Below are 15,811 nucleotides of genomic sequence, written 5' to 3' on the forward strand. Positions count from 1 at the left end.
GCTGCCGGCGGAGCGAGGGGCGAGGCCGGGCCGGGGGTATCGGTGCTGCCGGGATGGGGTGGGGCGGCGTGTGGGGAGTGGGTGGTTGCCCTAGTGTGGCCGAGGCTCCCGTCCAGGCACTTTTGGAGATCTCCGAGGAGAGCCCACGGCCTCTGGGCAGCCTGTGGCAGCGCTCCGTCAGCTTCACAGAGTGCCACTCGGTGCTCACAGGGAGCTCCTGTGCTCGGCTTTGTGCCCGTGGCCTCTGGTCCCGGCGCTGGGCACCGCTGAACAGAGCCTGGCTCTGTCCCCTGTGCAGCCTGCCCTCAGCGGGACAGGTGGGAATTCACAGGGCTAACGAAGAGATTGTAACGATTTTGTGAAGGAGCAATGCAGAGAGAGGACTCGGGGACGGTGGCAAAATGCGCGCTGAAGGCGGTGTGGGAAGCGGGCAGCTGCACCTCCGTGACGCTATGAGCTGCACAAAGCAGGCACCGCGGCCAGCAGTGGGTCTGTGTAGGGACAGCAGAAGATGTGAGGAAGGCACACACAGGCCCACGTGCAGATCCAGGCACCCAGCGCCTGCAGACAGCCTGCTTGGCACAGGGTCTGCACAGCTGGAGCAGAAGGGTGCTGCTGCGTTTGAAAGGTTCCCCGGTACCGCCGGGACTGCAAGGAGTACGAGCTGCTAGGAGGGGATGGGATGACCCCAAGGCTGGCGTTGGGTGGATGGGGTGAGGACAAGCCCTCCCTCATCTCCTCTGCTCAGCACTGCCCAGCTGCGGGCACCCTGCTGCCCTGCTACCCTCCGGGGCTGCACCAGCAGCGATAAGCAGAGCTGTGAGTGCCAAGGATAAGGCAGAGCTCTGAGCTGCCAGGGAAATAGTTTGCATTCCTGGAACTGGAGCTGCAGGAATGCACTCACCGGCTGAGCCGTCCTAATTTACTGAGGCACAGAGCGCCATCCTGACCTGCCGTGGCTGACGGACCAACCGAAGCCTGAGTGAGTCCCTGCTCCGGACTCTGAGGGCTGCAGTGCCTCTCAGTAAATCCACTGAAAGGTGCTGGCCTGGGTGCTTGTGCTCAGCCTTGTAACGCTTCCCCAGCACTCGGGAGATAGGGCCCAGATGTTAAGGAACGCGCTGTGAATCAGGCTGTGACCAAACTGTGTTAGAAACCAAAAAATCCCCTCCCTTTCTAGCAGCTCCTTTGCAAGAACTCTGCTTAGCAACAGAGACAGCTCGCCGGCCCTGATATGGCACACCCCTTCCAGTGAGCTGCAGCCCCTCTGGGGAGGCACGTGTTGCCTGGTACAGCCACCTCGGCCCGAGCCGAGCTGCTGATAAGCATTGGATTCACAGGAGTGAACCCAAGCAGTTGACATTTTTATGATCAGTGTGTCCGTGGTCAGCGATTTTTGTGGAGGCAGGCGGCAGCGCAGAGCAGGGCTGGGGAGCAGCAGTAAATCACTCAGAGGCCTTCATTGCCTGCCGAGCTTCTAAGTGATGGATAGCACTGAGGCGCAAGGGGAAAACAATCCCATTTTTCAAACCAGCCCCTCTATCTGGCCTCTCTGAGCCTTGCTCTGCCCTGAGGAGGCTGAGGGAAGAAGCATCCCCAGGCGGGGCTGTTTTGTGTTCCCTTTGTAGAAAAGTCAGCAGCTGAAAGTGTGAACTGTTGATGGCTGCGACCAGAAGCAGGTAAGGGCAGCTCTGAGAGTGGGGGTTGCTGGGCTGTACTCTGTCAGTTGGGGCAGGGGATGAAGAGCTGAGGGCAGGACAGCCCCAGCAGCTACTCTGCGCTGAGCAAGTTTCATCTTGAGCCACCAGTGGCTGACAACAACAGTTACTGACTCTTGAGGGACTCCATCAAAACCAAGGAGCTGTGAGGTTAAGCCCACAGCATAACTAAAGCCGGAGCCTCAGTGTGTGATCGCCCCGGGAAGGAAACTGCTGGCTGCACCAAGCTTCAGGCAAGGGAGAGGCAGTGGCACAGCACTTCTCTGAGACCAATGGAGCCAGCCCAGGACTGGAAACTTCCCTCACTCTTTGCAGTGCAGAAAGGAAGAACAAAGAGCAGTGTGACATTTTCTTTCCCTTATTTGGCATTCGCTGATGGAAATCCTCAACCAAAACCTAGAAGATGTCTGTTGGGGCAGTGCTTGTGCTCAGAGGAAGGGACCTGAAAAGGGAACCTGAGGCCAGGTTCCTCCATCTGGACAGCTGGGAAAGGAAGCTCACATAGTGCAGTGACTGTGCCACGGTGGGTACCTCACAGATCTAAGCTGCTGCTCCCGAAAGAGCTCCCTGAGTTCTCCCACTGCTTTGCTCAGAAGGGCCATTTCTTCAGGTTGTGTTTGTAGTCAGGAGGATGAGAGGCAGCAGCACTCGGATGGGACTCATTGTTCCGTGAAGTCCAGGAATTTCCAGGTGCAAAGCTGCAAATTCCCAACTCCTCGAGCTGATGAGCAGGATCACAGCAGGTGTTTGACACCTCTTCCTCCTCCCCACTGGTTTCAGAGCACTGCTGGAAACCGAGCAAGGTGAGATGCTCGGGCTCAGCTTCGGGTGTTACCACTTCTGTTTTAGAAGTTAAAACAATAAGCAACAGAGTTGGTACTGAACAGCAGATCCGCATTTCTTTGGCTTGAGAGAATAAGAAAACACAACAGCAAGTATATGGATGGCAGCATAAGCCCCGCTGCTTTTTGCCTGGGAGGAATCTGTGATGTTCACAGGCAAAGAGCCGTGGAGAAGGGAATCATTCATCACCCTTGCTCCTCTTCCCTCCTCCTCGCCCAAGGATGCGCAGTGCAGCAGGTGAAGGCAGGCTCCTACCCAGCACAGTGCAGACCCAGCTCGTGCCTGCCATTTTTTTTCCTGCAGACCAAGCTGAGGCCCCTGAGAGCTTTAGGAAACAAACCCTTTGGTGGGACAGAAGTATTTTGGAATGGAAGTATCGACTTTGGAATAGAAGTATCTATTTTCAGCTTTCAAAAACAAAGCAAGGAAGAATCTGTGACTTCGCTCAGATCAGGGCTTTTTTCCGACTTTCTTTTGTAAGGGTCGTGCACACATTTTCTGCTGCTACGTTTTATCTTTGAGCTAACATCTGTGGGATGTTTTACCGCTGGGCCACAGGAGCCCTCACCTCAGGGGGGAAGCAGCCTTCTTGCTGAGCTGCCGCGCTGACACCGCTGACCTTCGCAGCCATGCAAAGTACATTTCCTTCCTATGCCAAAGGATAAAATCAGCTGTGGGAAGAACAATGCATGCACAGACAGCTTGGAAAACCCTGCTGAAGACCTTCAGACACCGAACCATGAAGCTGCACTTGGCCTCGCTCCAGGCTCTGTACGCATGAGCACGCGCTGTGATTATGAGCTCCTGCGGACAGGAATCACAGCCAAGCAACTTACATGTGTTTGTTTTGGGGCCTGACGTGCCATGGTTTCGGTGAGTGTAAAGCAGCAAGGCACCTCTGAAGTTCTGTGTTCATGTTTATTCTCAGTGGGGTTCAGGCTTAGGGATACTCCCAAGTGAACAGATTATTAACTTGAACTTTCTGTCAGAACAGAGGTGTAACGCTACACTGCCTCACACACCCTGATGCTGCAATTAGATACCAGCCCAATTTGTCATAGTTCCTGTGAGCTTTACAGCTCATGCCTGTTAAGGAATGAAGGGGTTCACAACTGATGTCATAGTACAAGGCCAAAATGTACGTGATTACTTGAATTGATTTATTATAAATACAGTCCCTGGAAGAAAAACCAGTGCTCATCTATTCTGTGTTAGTTCCCATAGGCAAGGCTTATGGATTGCAGTTTATTTGCGCTTGCGATACAGTGCTGACCACTCGCAGCACAGCCACCCTCTGCCTGAAAGCACAGCATGAAGGCAGGCAGCTTTGTCAGGAGGATGCCATGGGAGAATGGCTCAGGCTGACACAGCACTGATCCCAGTGGGTTCTTTCCGTGCAGCACAAGAGTTGCTTCCCTCTCCTTGCAGTGGTATAGCCAGCTTTATCCCTTATGAAGGATGAGGTTGTTGGCTTACAAGTGTTGGGTCTGTGGCTCCCTACAGTGGATGACCTTGGGTCAGGTGTGTTGTACTGGAAAGACAACACCGAGGGCTGCTGGGCAAGTATGCCTTGAGCCTTGGTAGCGAAAGAAGCAGCACTGTCCATTCCAACACAGCACTTTAACCTCTTCTGGAGAGAAAGAGAAAACAGATACTTTTTTCCCCTCTTTTTTTTCCTGTGGAAAGCCTCAGGCTCCTCCAGGGGGTGAGTGGTGGAGGCCGGGGTAGGGGGGATGGAAAGAGCTGGTGGCAGCAGGAGAGGTGAGGCCAGGAGACCACAGGGCAGGAAGGCCGCTGCTGGGAACTTTGTCAGCGTGGAGAGGCCAAACCTCAGCTTCTACCTTCTGAAAACTCTGCCGGAATGCAGCTTTTTGGAGATGTTGTTCCCCCCCACGGCTGCCCCAGGGGCCTCTGCATTCCTCTGGGAGGCCTGCCCTGCCTGCCTCCTCTCGCTTCCCTCCAAATTTAACCCCCAAGGAGCTCAGGCCAGGAAGGGCTTATGCCACCCCCAGCACCCTGCGGCTTGGTGTGGGGCCCTTCATGCGGAGCTGCTGCTGTGGGGTGAGCAGTGCTTCTCCAGAGACACAGTGCTAAACCCCAAGGCAGGTGGAATTTTGGGCTGTTGAGGAGGTGCCCTGCCTGAGCAGCCACAGCTGCGTCCTGCTGTGCCGCACGTAGCCCAGCTGCTGGACAAGGAAAATGTCTGTGTGCCTTTTCTCATGTGGCAGAAAAGGGAGAAATCACATCACAGGGACAAAGCTGTCCCCTGACCCAGCACAGCCCAAGGGGAGGATGAGGAGGCTGCGGCCCATCTGAGTGTGTGCATCCTGTCCTCAGAACAAGGGCAAGAACAGGGCCCGACTGATTTTTTGCTTCCATTACACTACGGCTGCCTGTTACAGGGCATGCTCTCTGCAGTAAATTACACTAAGAGCTATTTAATTAGCACTAATGGCACAGAAGGGCCAGGGGCAGCCTAGGGACAGCTTTCTGGGGCCGTAAAGATGCTTCAAGCAGCGAGAGTAGTGCTGGGAAATCACTGAGAACCCAACAGGAGCCCAGGCAGAAGCAGATAAAGCAAATGCCGTGAGCAGAGGGTGTGCAAGTGGTCTCCCTTTGCCCTCAGCCCACCAGGCCAAACGCTTGCTTTTGGTGGCTTCAGTTACACCTACGTACCATTGGTTTTCTTCTTCCCTACACCTACTTAACAAACATGAAACAATTTTTGTTTTCTGTTTTCTACTAAAAATAGCCTTCCATCGGAACAGAAACTTGTTGGGAGACGTTTCCAGCCCTGTTTCCCTGCTCTTTATCAGCGCACTAACACAAACAGCGTGGTGACCTGCTCAACTAGCATGCGTGGCCTTTAGTAATCCCAGGCTAGAGGAGCACCGCACGCCGACGACATCCTGCCATTAGTCATCAGCTGAGAGCAGCTTTGCAGGGCTGAGTGGATACAGCCAGTGCATCCACCCGCTCCTCCGTGCATGTCCTAGAAGGATCCCTCTGACTAACAGATGGTTTTGAATGCTCTTTCACATGGGAAAATTGGGAAGAACGTATTTTTATTGCACCCTTGCTATTTCATCCAGCCACGTGGATCTCCAGGGATGGAGACGTACTTAAGAAAAATATTCATTTCTGAAAGCTTCTGCGATTTTTTCACAGCACTTTCTTGGCTTAGCCAGCCTAGCAGTGCATGCTTGTATTCTTATTTTGCAGCAATTAGTAAGATTTGCTAATTATACTGCTGAGTATTTAAAAACAATTGATTTCCCTTTGTAGCAGAAAATAATTTCCTGTTACACCAGTTCTCTTAATTTTCTTCCGAAACAAAACCAGGCCAGCAGTGCCAGCAGTGTCGTGCTGCTGTTATTAAATCGCTCCCTTTTCTGCCCTGGTTATTTGTGCTGTGTTTATTATTCCAAAGCAGTGCGCCTTGGATCCCCTACAGCTGTTCTGACTGTATGTATTCAGCACCCTGCTGGCACCGTGCTGAGCAGCTGGAGAGCAACTCCCATTGCTCAGCAGCCTGTGTTTCTTCTGGCAGCGGAAGGTGGGTGTATTGGGAGAACCTTGGACCTTTCACGCTCACTTCTGGCACATGCAAGCAACTGCTCACAGATAAGGAAGTTCAGAGCCCCACGTGTGACTGTGGGCTCTTCTCTTGCACCCAGCCCAGAGCGCGTAGCTACAGAGCCTCTGGTAAGCCCCAGTGGGGCACAAGGCATGAAGGTCCAAGTTTGCATCTGATTAGCACCACATGCATGCAAAATTAAGACTTGCACAATTCAAGAGAGCAAGCACAAAGGCACACATTTCTGTTCATTCCAGAAGATGAGGCTCTTAAAAGCACTTTTACACCCCAAATGTCACAGGCTGCGTCACAAGCGCAAGCATAAAGAATGTGGATATTCAACAGATTCTACTCCAGCTTTTTCTGTTTACACGTTCCTTTGCTGAGCGAGCAATTAGATGGCCTAAAATGGACTGCAAATTGGCATGGTGCAGGCAGATGAGCACCGAAGGAAAAGTTCCCCATGTTCAATATTGCAAGGTGTTTTTATGAGATTCCTGTGAGCAAAATCTCTCACAGGTGTGAGCAACACTCAGCTGACAACATCCACAAGAGCTCACTTGTCTCTGAGTCTCTGCAAGCTCTCATGAGGCTTGAGGCTTGCAGGTAGAAGTAAAGCAAGCAGGACTTCTCTCAGTAACCTTGCAATACACAGACGAAAATAGTCAGTTTCAGAAGTCAGAATCAGACACCAGTGCTTCATAATCCCAGGAAAACATTTGCTTTCAGCTGTTGAAACTCTCTGACTACACAGAGAACTGGAGCTAATTTTATAAGGAAGATGGTGCTGCTGTGCAGCTCACCAGGGCCAAAACCAGATCTGCACTTGCCCAGAACAAATTTGCCCTGCCTTGTGCTTATTCGAGTGAGGAAAGAGCCACAAGAAAATGCTCTGTGTGACTTCGGGCCTCCTGGGACAGATGGGCTCAGTGAATTGTGAAATGCTTTGTAGTACCAGTAAGTCGGTTTATTCAGGGAAAGGGAAAAAATCCCACCTTTCCTCTGCATGTCATGGATGCATTCACCATTTGGGTTCTGGTGGCGTATCTGCCTTCACATCCAATGTTTCTCTTACAGTGCAGCGCTTTGAAGAAACCAGAAACCAGAAGAAACCAACAGGCTTTTTCAAAGTAAGATTAGGAAAAGCTGTCACTAACCAAATGCTAGTTCTGAGGCATTACTTTCAACTGGTAAATCAGAGACAGGTAATGGATTTCATTCTTTCCATCAAACCTCTGTTTTTGGACTCTGTTGACGGGCGTGGAAAAAAGAAATGTTTGTTCAGCAATGCCCCTGCAGAGCTTTTTGTGTGGAGCACAGGTAGGGCACCCTGGCTAGAGTGTTATCTTCGTTAGTGACCTAAGCTGCAGCACTGGTCCTTAATGTGACAGAAGAAGCCCTACTGCCTCATTGCAAAGCAGCACTGGCACACAAGTATCATCTCAGTCACCGGAGATGACTATGAATGCTCATGCTTAAGAGCACATTTTTCTGGGCTGCGATGTCTTCCAACGCATTGCACTGTCCTATCATGGTTCTGGGCTAGAAAATGAGTGACACAATGCAGAAAACATACCCTCCATGTCATGGACCCATTCCTCGGCTTCCCTGGAGCAGTTTGCGCTGGGCCCATCCCACAGGGGTTAGCAAGTCTCTCACGTCCTTTGGCTCATCCCTTCATGGAATGACAGCAGCACCCCACCCATTTTCATGTGTGGGACCAGCACTGTGCAATTTGACTGACTGACACCACCACCTTCCTTTTTTGCTTCTCAAACATCCCCTCCCAGATTTAAAACTCCCATCTTGTTTGCCACGGAGCTCTTCAGGTGTGCACAATCTGCGACAGTGTTTTATACTGCCTTCAGCACACAGATACATCCGTACCATAACACAAGTAACAACCGTTAAATAAACTACAGACATCTGTGTACATCATTTTGAAGAGGGTTAATAACAGCCCACAACCTGTATTGGTCCAATCTAGGCACAGGACAAACCTGTAAGTCCCAATTATGGTGAGAAAAATGGCAGTCGTGCTTCACATCAGGTCAACGTCATGAAATATTTCAGCAGGTGTCATAACAACCACAAAACTCTGCAGCTGGCACCTCTGCCACCCTTCAAACGCACACTGACTGGGGGATTAAGCTCTGTCAGACTTTCCACATCATCTCCCACATTCCCTTTTTCAAAACCGTTTTGTATCCTCTAGACCACACCGAATTTCACCTTACTGTAAACACGTTGGCGTGACTTCTGGCCATACACTTCTACTGCAATCTATTTGTCACTTCTCCTTTTTTAGTGTCGAGAGTCCATTCCACATTTTTCTTCTTGCCTGGATCAAAGTGACATCTACGATTCACCTCTTCCTCCTGCAAGAGCAAATATAACCAGTACTAACAGCGGTAAACATTGTGGTCTGCTGCTCAGCCCTGTAGTGACTGCGGCTTTTGTTTAAAGGCATCACAGGGCTGCTGGGCTTACAACATCTTTCTTCATCCTTGAAAATATTACAGGGTGGTTGTTTCTTTTACACCAAACGTGTCACCTTTCCCTAAAGAAAATCTCTGTTTGAATGGTTCCATAGGGAGTGAGCGTTAAACTTTTATACGGAAAAGGCAGGAATGTGCTCGGGCTACACATTTTACTTTAAAAGATCCCTTTCACAGTCTTTCAGGGGCTTCTGAACAGGAGTTTTATCAATTTATAACAACATATATGTCAGGCAGACATTGGAATTCAAATTATTTTAACTCCAACTAAAGGCCTGTGTTTAAATGTCTGAATGCATTCCTTTGTGGCTAAGACTTAGGGAGTCTTAAAACTGCAAAGACCGTATCTTCACAATAAATATTCTATTTCTTAGTCATTCTTGTGTCAAAGGACTGCTGAAGAGAAAATGTGTGCCAGTGTGGTCCAGGAGGAAGCAGAAGTCAGAAAAGTTCTGTCGCACATTTAGGAAAGTGTAGCGCCTACTCTGCTCACTGAGCCTGACATCTCCATTACGTAGCCAGAGCGTTGCTACCAAAATGCATAAAACCAAACTGATTTCTGGTATTCCTTAGCGCTGACACTTCAAGGAATCTATCTTGATCTTACTTGCTCAGGATCCGTTGGACTTAAATATTGTTTAGTGGGAGATTTTTATTGGTTTTCTTCTAGTCTGATACACTGGGTGGCAGTTGGACTGGAGGGTTAACACACCTCTCTATTTGACTAGCTCCTTGTCTTAACTGTTAGAAGGGCTCATAAATGGCTGGTCTTAATGGTTGTTAAAGAGGCATGATCATACAATGAACCCTCTAACGGTCTCTTTTGAAAACCTTTTTCAAGCACTTGCTAAATGCAGTAAGCATTTCTGTGTGGATGTAACAGTAGTGCAGTGCGCAAGTAATATGGCTGGAATGAGGCATGAAAAAAGCTTTGTGTTTTATAGACATCTGATTTTTAGAAACGTGACTGCTAGCTCTACTTAAAGAACCCCTCAGAAACAAACAAATGAACAAAAAAAACCCCAAACCAACAAATGTTAATTGAAGTTTTATGATCTAGGCACTAGAAAAACAAAGAGTGGAAACAAAAAGCACGGCGGCTGCCTTTACTGCTGTATTACTGGTAGTTGACTTGTCCCTTTCTCAACTACCCCCAGAGTCTCTAGGACGGCTCATGAATGGGAAGTCACTTCCATTTGGTCTGTGCAAAAACAATTGCCAGCACTTTGTAGAATTTGACCCTCTCATGTATGAACCAAGAAAAATATGCCAGCAAGTAAGGAGGATCCTGGCTAAGGCAGGGCTCAGCTAAATCATCTGACTGTTTTCTTGGCTTGCCTCTGAAATGCATGTGAAATAGATCAAATCACCCCATTCTGGCTATTTATTATGAATAAAGCCATTAGCCAGTACTAATTAACGCTAAGTTGTAAGAAAATGTTGTTATGGAAAGTGCTGATTAATGGTAGGTTATCTAAATGTGAGACACGTGGAGCAAAGATGGACTGACACCTAACATTTGGTGTAGCACACACTCAAGGCAGCTGTTTAGTTCTGGAATCATACTTATGCCTCTGCGTAAAGCCAAATTTCAAATAGGATAGATTCCTGAGGCTGACCTAAAACCCATATGCTTTACAACACTTACATTCTGTTACAATTACTTAGTTCTGCTGTATTTCCTCCTCATTCACCCAGAGAACATGGACAAACGGCATCTTACCATCACTCAATAAGAAACTTTAATTCTGTACATTCCTCCTTGTTGAAATGAATATTCAGCAGCAACCTAATTTTGTTAACATTTCTCCCCCACCGTTCTATGAGATCTAAATAGCCATCATTGGTATTTTGAATCGCTTTCATCCTGAAAGACTTCAGTTCTCTTTCACAGCCCAGCGAAGTCTTACTCTTGCACTAAGAAGTTGATAAGGGCAGTTCTTGGAGACAGAAAGGCCTTTTTAATGGTGCGTCCCTGGAGATGCTTGGCTCCAAGTTCACTTTGAAGAACTAGCTCATGGACTTCTGCAAAATTGCGGGCTGCTTGCTGAGGCACAAAAACTTTGCCGCAGGCTTTGTTATTGATCTGGAAAACACAAACATGAGAACAAGAAAAGACAGAAGTTACCAGACTGATTTATACACTTTCATCTCCTGAATGCAATCCATCTCATTACGTGTGGTGAAAAAAAGTGGATCTAACTGTCTTTTGCCTCAGTAGGAAACTTTCTGAGCAGAGGATAAATTTTTTCCATACCTCCTGGCCCTCTAGAATAGCATAAGAGAATAAAAATGCGACTCAGGATACTCGAGCAAAATTTAAGAAGCAGCCACAAGAAGTGTTATTTTTTGAAGACAGCCAGCACTGAGTGACTATGCAATGTGGTGATCTTTTAAACTTGAAAACAAGATAGTCGCACAGGCTGAACAGACAGCGAACAGAACGGCTGGGATTCTCTACAGCTAAGTAATTCCTTCTATTCAAGTGCAGGATATATTAAAAATATTTGTGGCTGAAAAGACATATCCAAAGGATTCTTCAGAACTCATTAAAAAAAAAAAAACAAAACAACACAGGCTTTAGCTCACTGTAATGCTGTATTCTTACTAAAAGCATGACTCATTAAGCCAACCCAACCACAAAGAGCCCCTCTTAAGGTAATGCTTTCCTGTGTCTGGCTGTTTTCAGAGCCATTTCTATACTAGTTTTGCACCAGCGAGGCAGGATCATTTAAGTAAAACTGAGTAAGGCCTTCAGTAGGAATCATCTCAATGCATGAAGAGATCTTATTATTACTTTCTGTCATCCATTCAGACTACATAGTGTATATAGGCTACTGAGTTCTACTGAGCACCTTTTCTGGAAATAACATAAAATTCACAATTAAAAAAGCTTTCAGACTTACATGAAGTACCTTCTATGGATTAGTGTAAATAACACTAATCCTCCATTTTAGCATATTAAATAATATGGAATTTTTAATCCAGTTCAATCAAATTGCTTGCTTGAGTATCTCCTGCAGATACTGCAGATCTTTGCTGGACACCATTGAAACTATTTTTCGATCACCTAAAAGTAACATGTGTTGCTTCATACAGCTTGGACATACTAATGCACACAGCTTGCTTTTTTTTTTAATCCAGGATAAGTGAATGCAACATACCACAAATGGGAGAGACCTACTTCAGTTACCTGAGTTGTGTTTTATTTGACACAAAACAATCTGTGCAGTTCTCTGAGAGAGGAAGATGAGACAGCCTTTTAAGGAACAAGATGAAATCTCAAGTGCAGCTGGGATGAGTCATTTCTGGTTTTTGACTAGCCTTGACATTAATTTGCAGTGATAATGTAAGTAGACCTTTAACTATTCTTTCCTGCATCCATAACTTGGTATCATAAAAGAGTGTCTGTCTGTTAAGCTTTGCCTTTGGTACCTTCTGAGAAATAAGTCCTTTGAAAAACAAGAGCATTTCATCTTTAGAGCTACCGTGAAAAAAACACACAAGTAGTTCTTTTTGACTTAGCACCTCAGAGAAGAAAAATATTCCATGGGGAAAAAAAAAGAAAATGGTAAAAATCAAACCTGGTATGGCTTCAGTGAGAAGATGAAGCAAGCTTGGGGGCTTGCTGTTAGCTCACATGGCCCATTGTTCAAAACTAAGCCCGGTCAGTTAAATGTCATTCACTTTTGTCCCTGATACAACCTATTATGTTCTGGTGGACAGATGCTAGCGGGGGGAAAATGGGCACAACTAGCCTAGCTGGTGCTGTTCTCAACAGACGCAGCAACTGGGCTAGGTCAACATAGCAAATAAATGACTCCTAGCAGTTGTGTTTTCCCAGACAGGTTAAGGAGCTCGGGCAGCCTGTCTGTGTGTGCCTTCCCACAGCATCTGCCCATACCTTCCCACACATGGCACTGTGAGTTGCATCAAACAGCAGATTGGTTATGATTGCAGCACATACTTGCAGAATGGTTTTCATTATAATATAGGTATCATGGTGCAGAGTCAAATATATCAGCACTGATCCTAAAAACTAAAAAACTGCCTGCAGGTTTGATTACATGCTGTATGTAACAAGCACCCTATTCATATAGTCTTTTAGTTGAGGCGCTGGATTCTCCTCAGGACATACATCTCTGGCTCTCTGCCTCTCACTACATCAGCAGCGTATCCCTCATTAACTTTGAGGGAAAGTGCCAGCTCAAAAAATGAGGGTGCTAGCAGCCTTATTTCTCTGAAAAACCTTCACAGAAAAGTGCAACCTCAAATGAGGTTGAGCCTTTTCTTCTGCTGAGAAAGGAAGCTGCTGATTTCCCTTCTGCTTTTTTGAGTTTTTTTTACGACAGCCCCATTTATTCACAATCCTTTGGAGAAGTAAAAAGGAAAGTAAGTATCTATGCAGTTGTAGGCCTTCCTCACACTCAGAAGCACTAAAATGATGCAAACTTAGCTTATGTTTTCAAAAAAGCAGTTGTAAGACTGCAGCTGTTAACAGCTCTGCACCACCTACAGAAGGTGAGGAACGTTACAAGTGTGTTGACAAGATGACATGTTGTGACTTTACGTTCGGGTCAGATTTTTCACAGCATTAACAATATACGTTAGGATGTAATATAAGTGCAGGCAAATGAAAATTATTCAACTTTGAGATAGTATTTAGATCAACAGGTACACGTGCATCTCCATTAAGATAAGTTCAAATGTCATTCTTGTATGCAGTCTATATTGCATCAGTCAAGGGTGCAGAGAGTTGGTTCATTTTGCTGCCTTGGGTTAAATATGGAAAGACATAACTCCGGCACAGACAGGAAATAATGAAGTATCTTGTGTCAAGAGAAATAAAACCATGTCTCAGCAGGCAAATTGCTGGCAGCCTGAGGCAGTTTGAGGTCTTGAAAAGAATAGGGTTGTGGCCCAAAGACTCAGCTTGACTGTGCAGCCTTGTGAAGAGACACTGTCCCTTTGCAACTAACCAGTTCCTCCTTACTTTGACTTTCTTGTTTTAATTAAGGCAATTTTTTTTTTTACAGCCATACAAAAGCCTGCAATGGTCACGACTGTAAAATATTCACATTTATGATGGTTTGTCACTGCTTCTCTGTATGTCCCTTTTACCTTACTCTTAATGTAGCAAGCCAGGGAATCCCACAGTCATTATTTTTAAGAAACATTCTCAGTCTTTAAGAGAATCTTGTCTCTCTCTTCTTCCATTCACTTATTTTCTCAGGCCTAGGAAAGGTGTTTACACACATCAGAACATTCCATGAATTGAGCGCGCAGTGGTTGATAATTCCCTTATTAGAGGACTTCTACACAAGGCTATAGCTTTGACAAAGTCAGCGAGGACAAGGAACAAAAGTAATTTTCACAATGACTGCTCAAAGCAAAATTTATTTTTATTTTTCCATTTTCTACTTCTGAGAAGAAAGTTTCAATGTAAGCAGAAAAATATTAGTAGTGTTTTGGCTTTCTTATGCTCAGTTGTACAGGCCTGAAAGCATCCAGGTCAGAATTTTCTTTGTGCTGTTGCAGTTTTTAGTTTAAAAATCTATTTTAAAACATTTGCTTTAAACACAACTGCAAATAAGTTCCTATAATTACACAATTTCTCATGCATAGCTTCATCCTAAATTGAATACTGGAATCTAAGGTGTTTCCTAGCTGTACCGGGAGGCAAAGGTTTATTTTAAGCTTGAGCAAAGTAATTATATCTAAGTGACGATTTTGTGGATATATGACTCTTTTGCTGGTATTTAAAAACTACATACCACTTGCAAAAAAATAAAATTAAAAAATTAAAAAGCAGGAAAATGACAGTGAACGTTAGCCTGAAGTCTCTTGTTAACCCAGACAGCACGTGAGTCTTTGTCTTTGGTTTGGGAAGAGATGCCAACAACTGAAAATTTCCTCCGAAAGACATAACTCTGCAGCCACTGCTAAGGGTATACATTGAACGTTAGAGAAATTAGTGCTCTTAGCAGCATTTTCCATTCTGTTCAAGTGGACTGGCTCAGGCAGCTGGCAAGACCGCTTGCAAACTGCTTGCAAAGATACTTTTGATTAAGGAAACCTACAGCAACACAGCTTCCCCTAAATCTAACCAACTTCTTTCCTTCTTAAAAAAGCCAAAACAGCTAAACACAAATAACTGCACAGCCTACCTCTTTTACCCAGATGAGCTAACAGAATACAATAGTTAAAAAAATCAAATAAAACGCATTTTTCTGTTTCTTATACACACATGCATTCAGAGCATGCAGTTTGAAATGACTGACTGTCACTTCTGGAGATGTCTCATTCAAAGTACAGAATATCCAGAGACACACACACACACACACAAAAAAAAAACCTGCTTAAATTAAAGCACTGACACTGAGAACGTTTGCATGATATATGAAAGATTGCCCTGGTGAGCAATGAAAAAGACAGAAGCACTGCTCACTTGTAAGACACAGCTACGTATTTGCACACTATCACAATGCCTGAGTGTGGAGGACCTGAATTCAAGCTGATTGAGAATCAGCTATCAGAAGAGCTGAGACACTACCCATGAATCCCACCCACCTGACTCCAAGTCCCACCAGTTGCTCTGTGGCATCCAGTGGCACTCGCTGCTACTGTACTCCATGTAAAGATAAAGCTTTATGATGCTTGCAGGCATGCTGAGTACAGACTAGATAGTTAGAGATGCAGGAAAAAAAGATGGTAAACCACACTGTGCATGTGCACATACACATTTTGGGAAATTACAGGTTAGCTAAACGTAGCGACAGGTCAACTCTTCTACTGAACTGCCAGCTCCTTCCATAAACCTCAGAGGTTTTAGAGCTCAACTAGGATCTGGAATGTAATTCCAACGTGAGCAAAACTACCTGTTTTTCCTAAACTTAATTCCTGGAAATATGCTTTGTTGAAATTTGCCAGAATTTCTGCCTGAGGCAGACAGGAAACATAGTTTGGCAAATACTGAAGGAACTAAAACCAGCTTGTAATTGGTTTCATTAGGCAACCATGGCACTACAGGTAGCACAAGAAATGTTACCTTATTTTACATTTTTGTACAGAGTTGAGACTATAAATGGTCTGACAGGCAAAAAAATCTGAAGTGACCCGTATGTATTTTGGTCATGGTTTCTGCTGTACTGCTCTTGCCCGCAGTTGTTTGTCTG

At 45.9% G+C, this 15,811-nt stretch overlaps 1 protein-coding gene across 3 annotated transcripts in view; it reads right to left on the bottom strand.

Annotated features, from left to right (window-relative positions):
• Positions 1-8,067: 8,067 nt before the first annotated feature.
• LARS2 (leucyl-tRNA synthetase 2, mitochondrial) overlaps positions 8,068-15,811 on the bottom strand; it is an 87,101-nt gene continuing 79,357 nt past the window's right edge. For 2 of the 3 annotated variants that reach the window (XM_025147499.3, XM_040696589.2), the window contains exon 21: positions 10,356-10,722. In XM_025147499.3, the coding sequence (XP_025003267.2) occupies positions 10,543-10,722 (180 nt within the window). In that variant the 3' untranslated portion in view covers positions 10,356-10,542. Of the gene's footprint in view, positions 8,517-10,355; positions 10,723-15,811 lie in introns of those variants that run through there. The other variant, XR_003073639.3, reaches the window with a different exon arrangement.

Source organism: Gallus gallus, chromosome 2, assembly GCF_016699485.2.
Source record: "Gallus gallus isolate bGalGal1 chromosome 2, bGalGal1.mat.broiler.GRCg7b, whole genome shotgun sequence".
Lineage (NCBI taxonomy): Eukaryota > Metazoa > Chordata > Aves > Galliformes > Phasianidae > Gallus > Gallus gallus.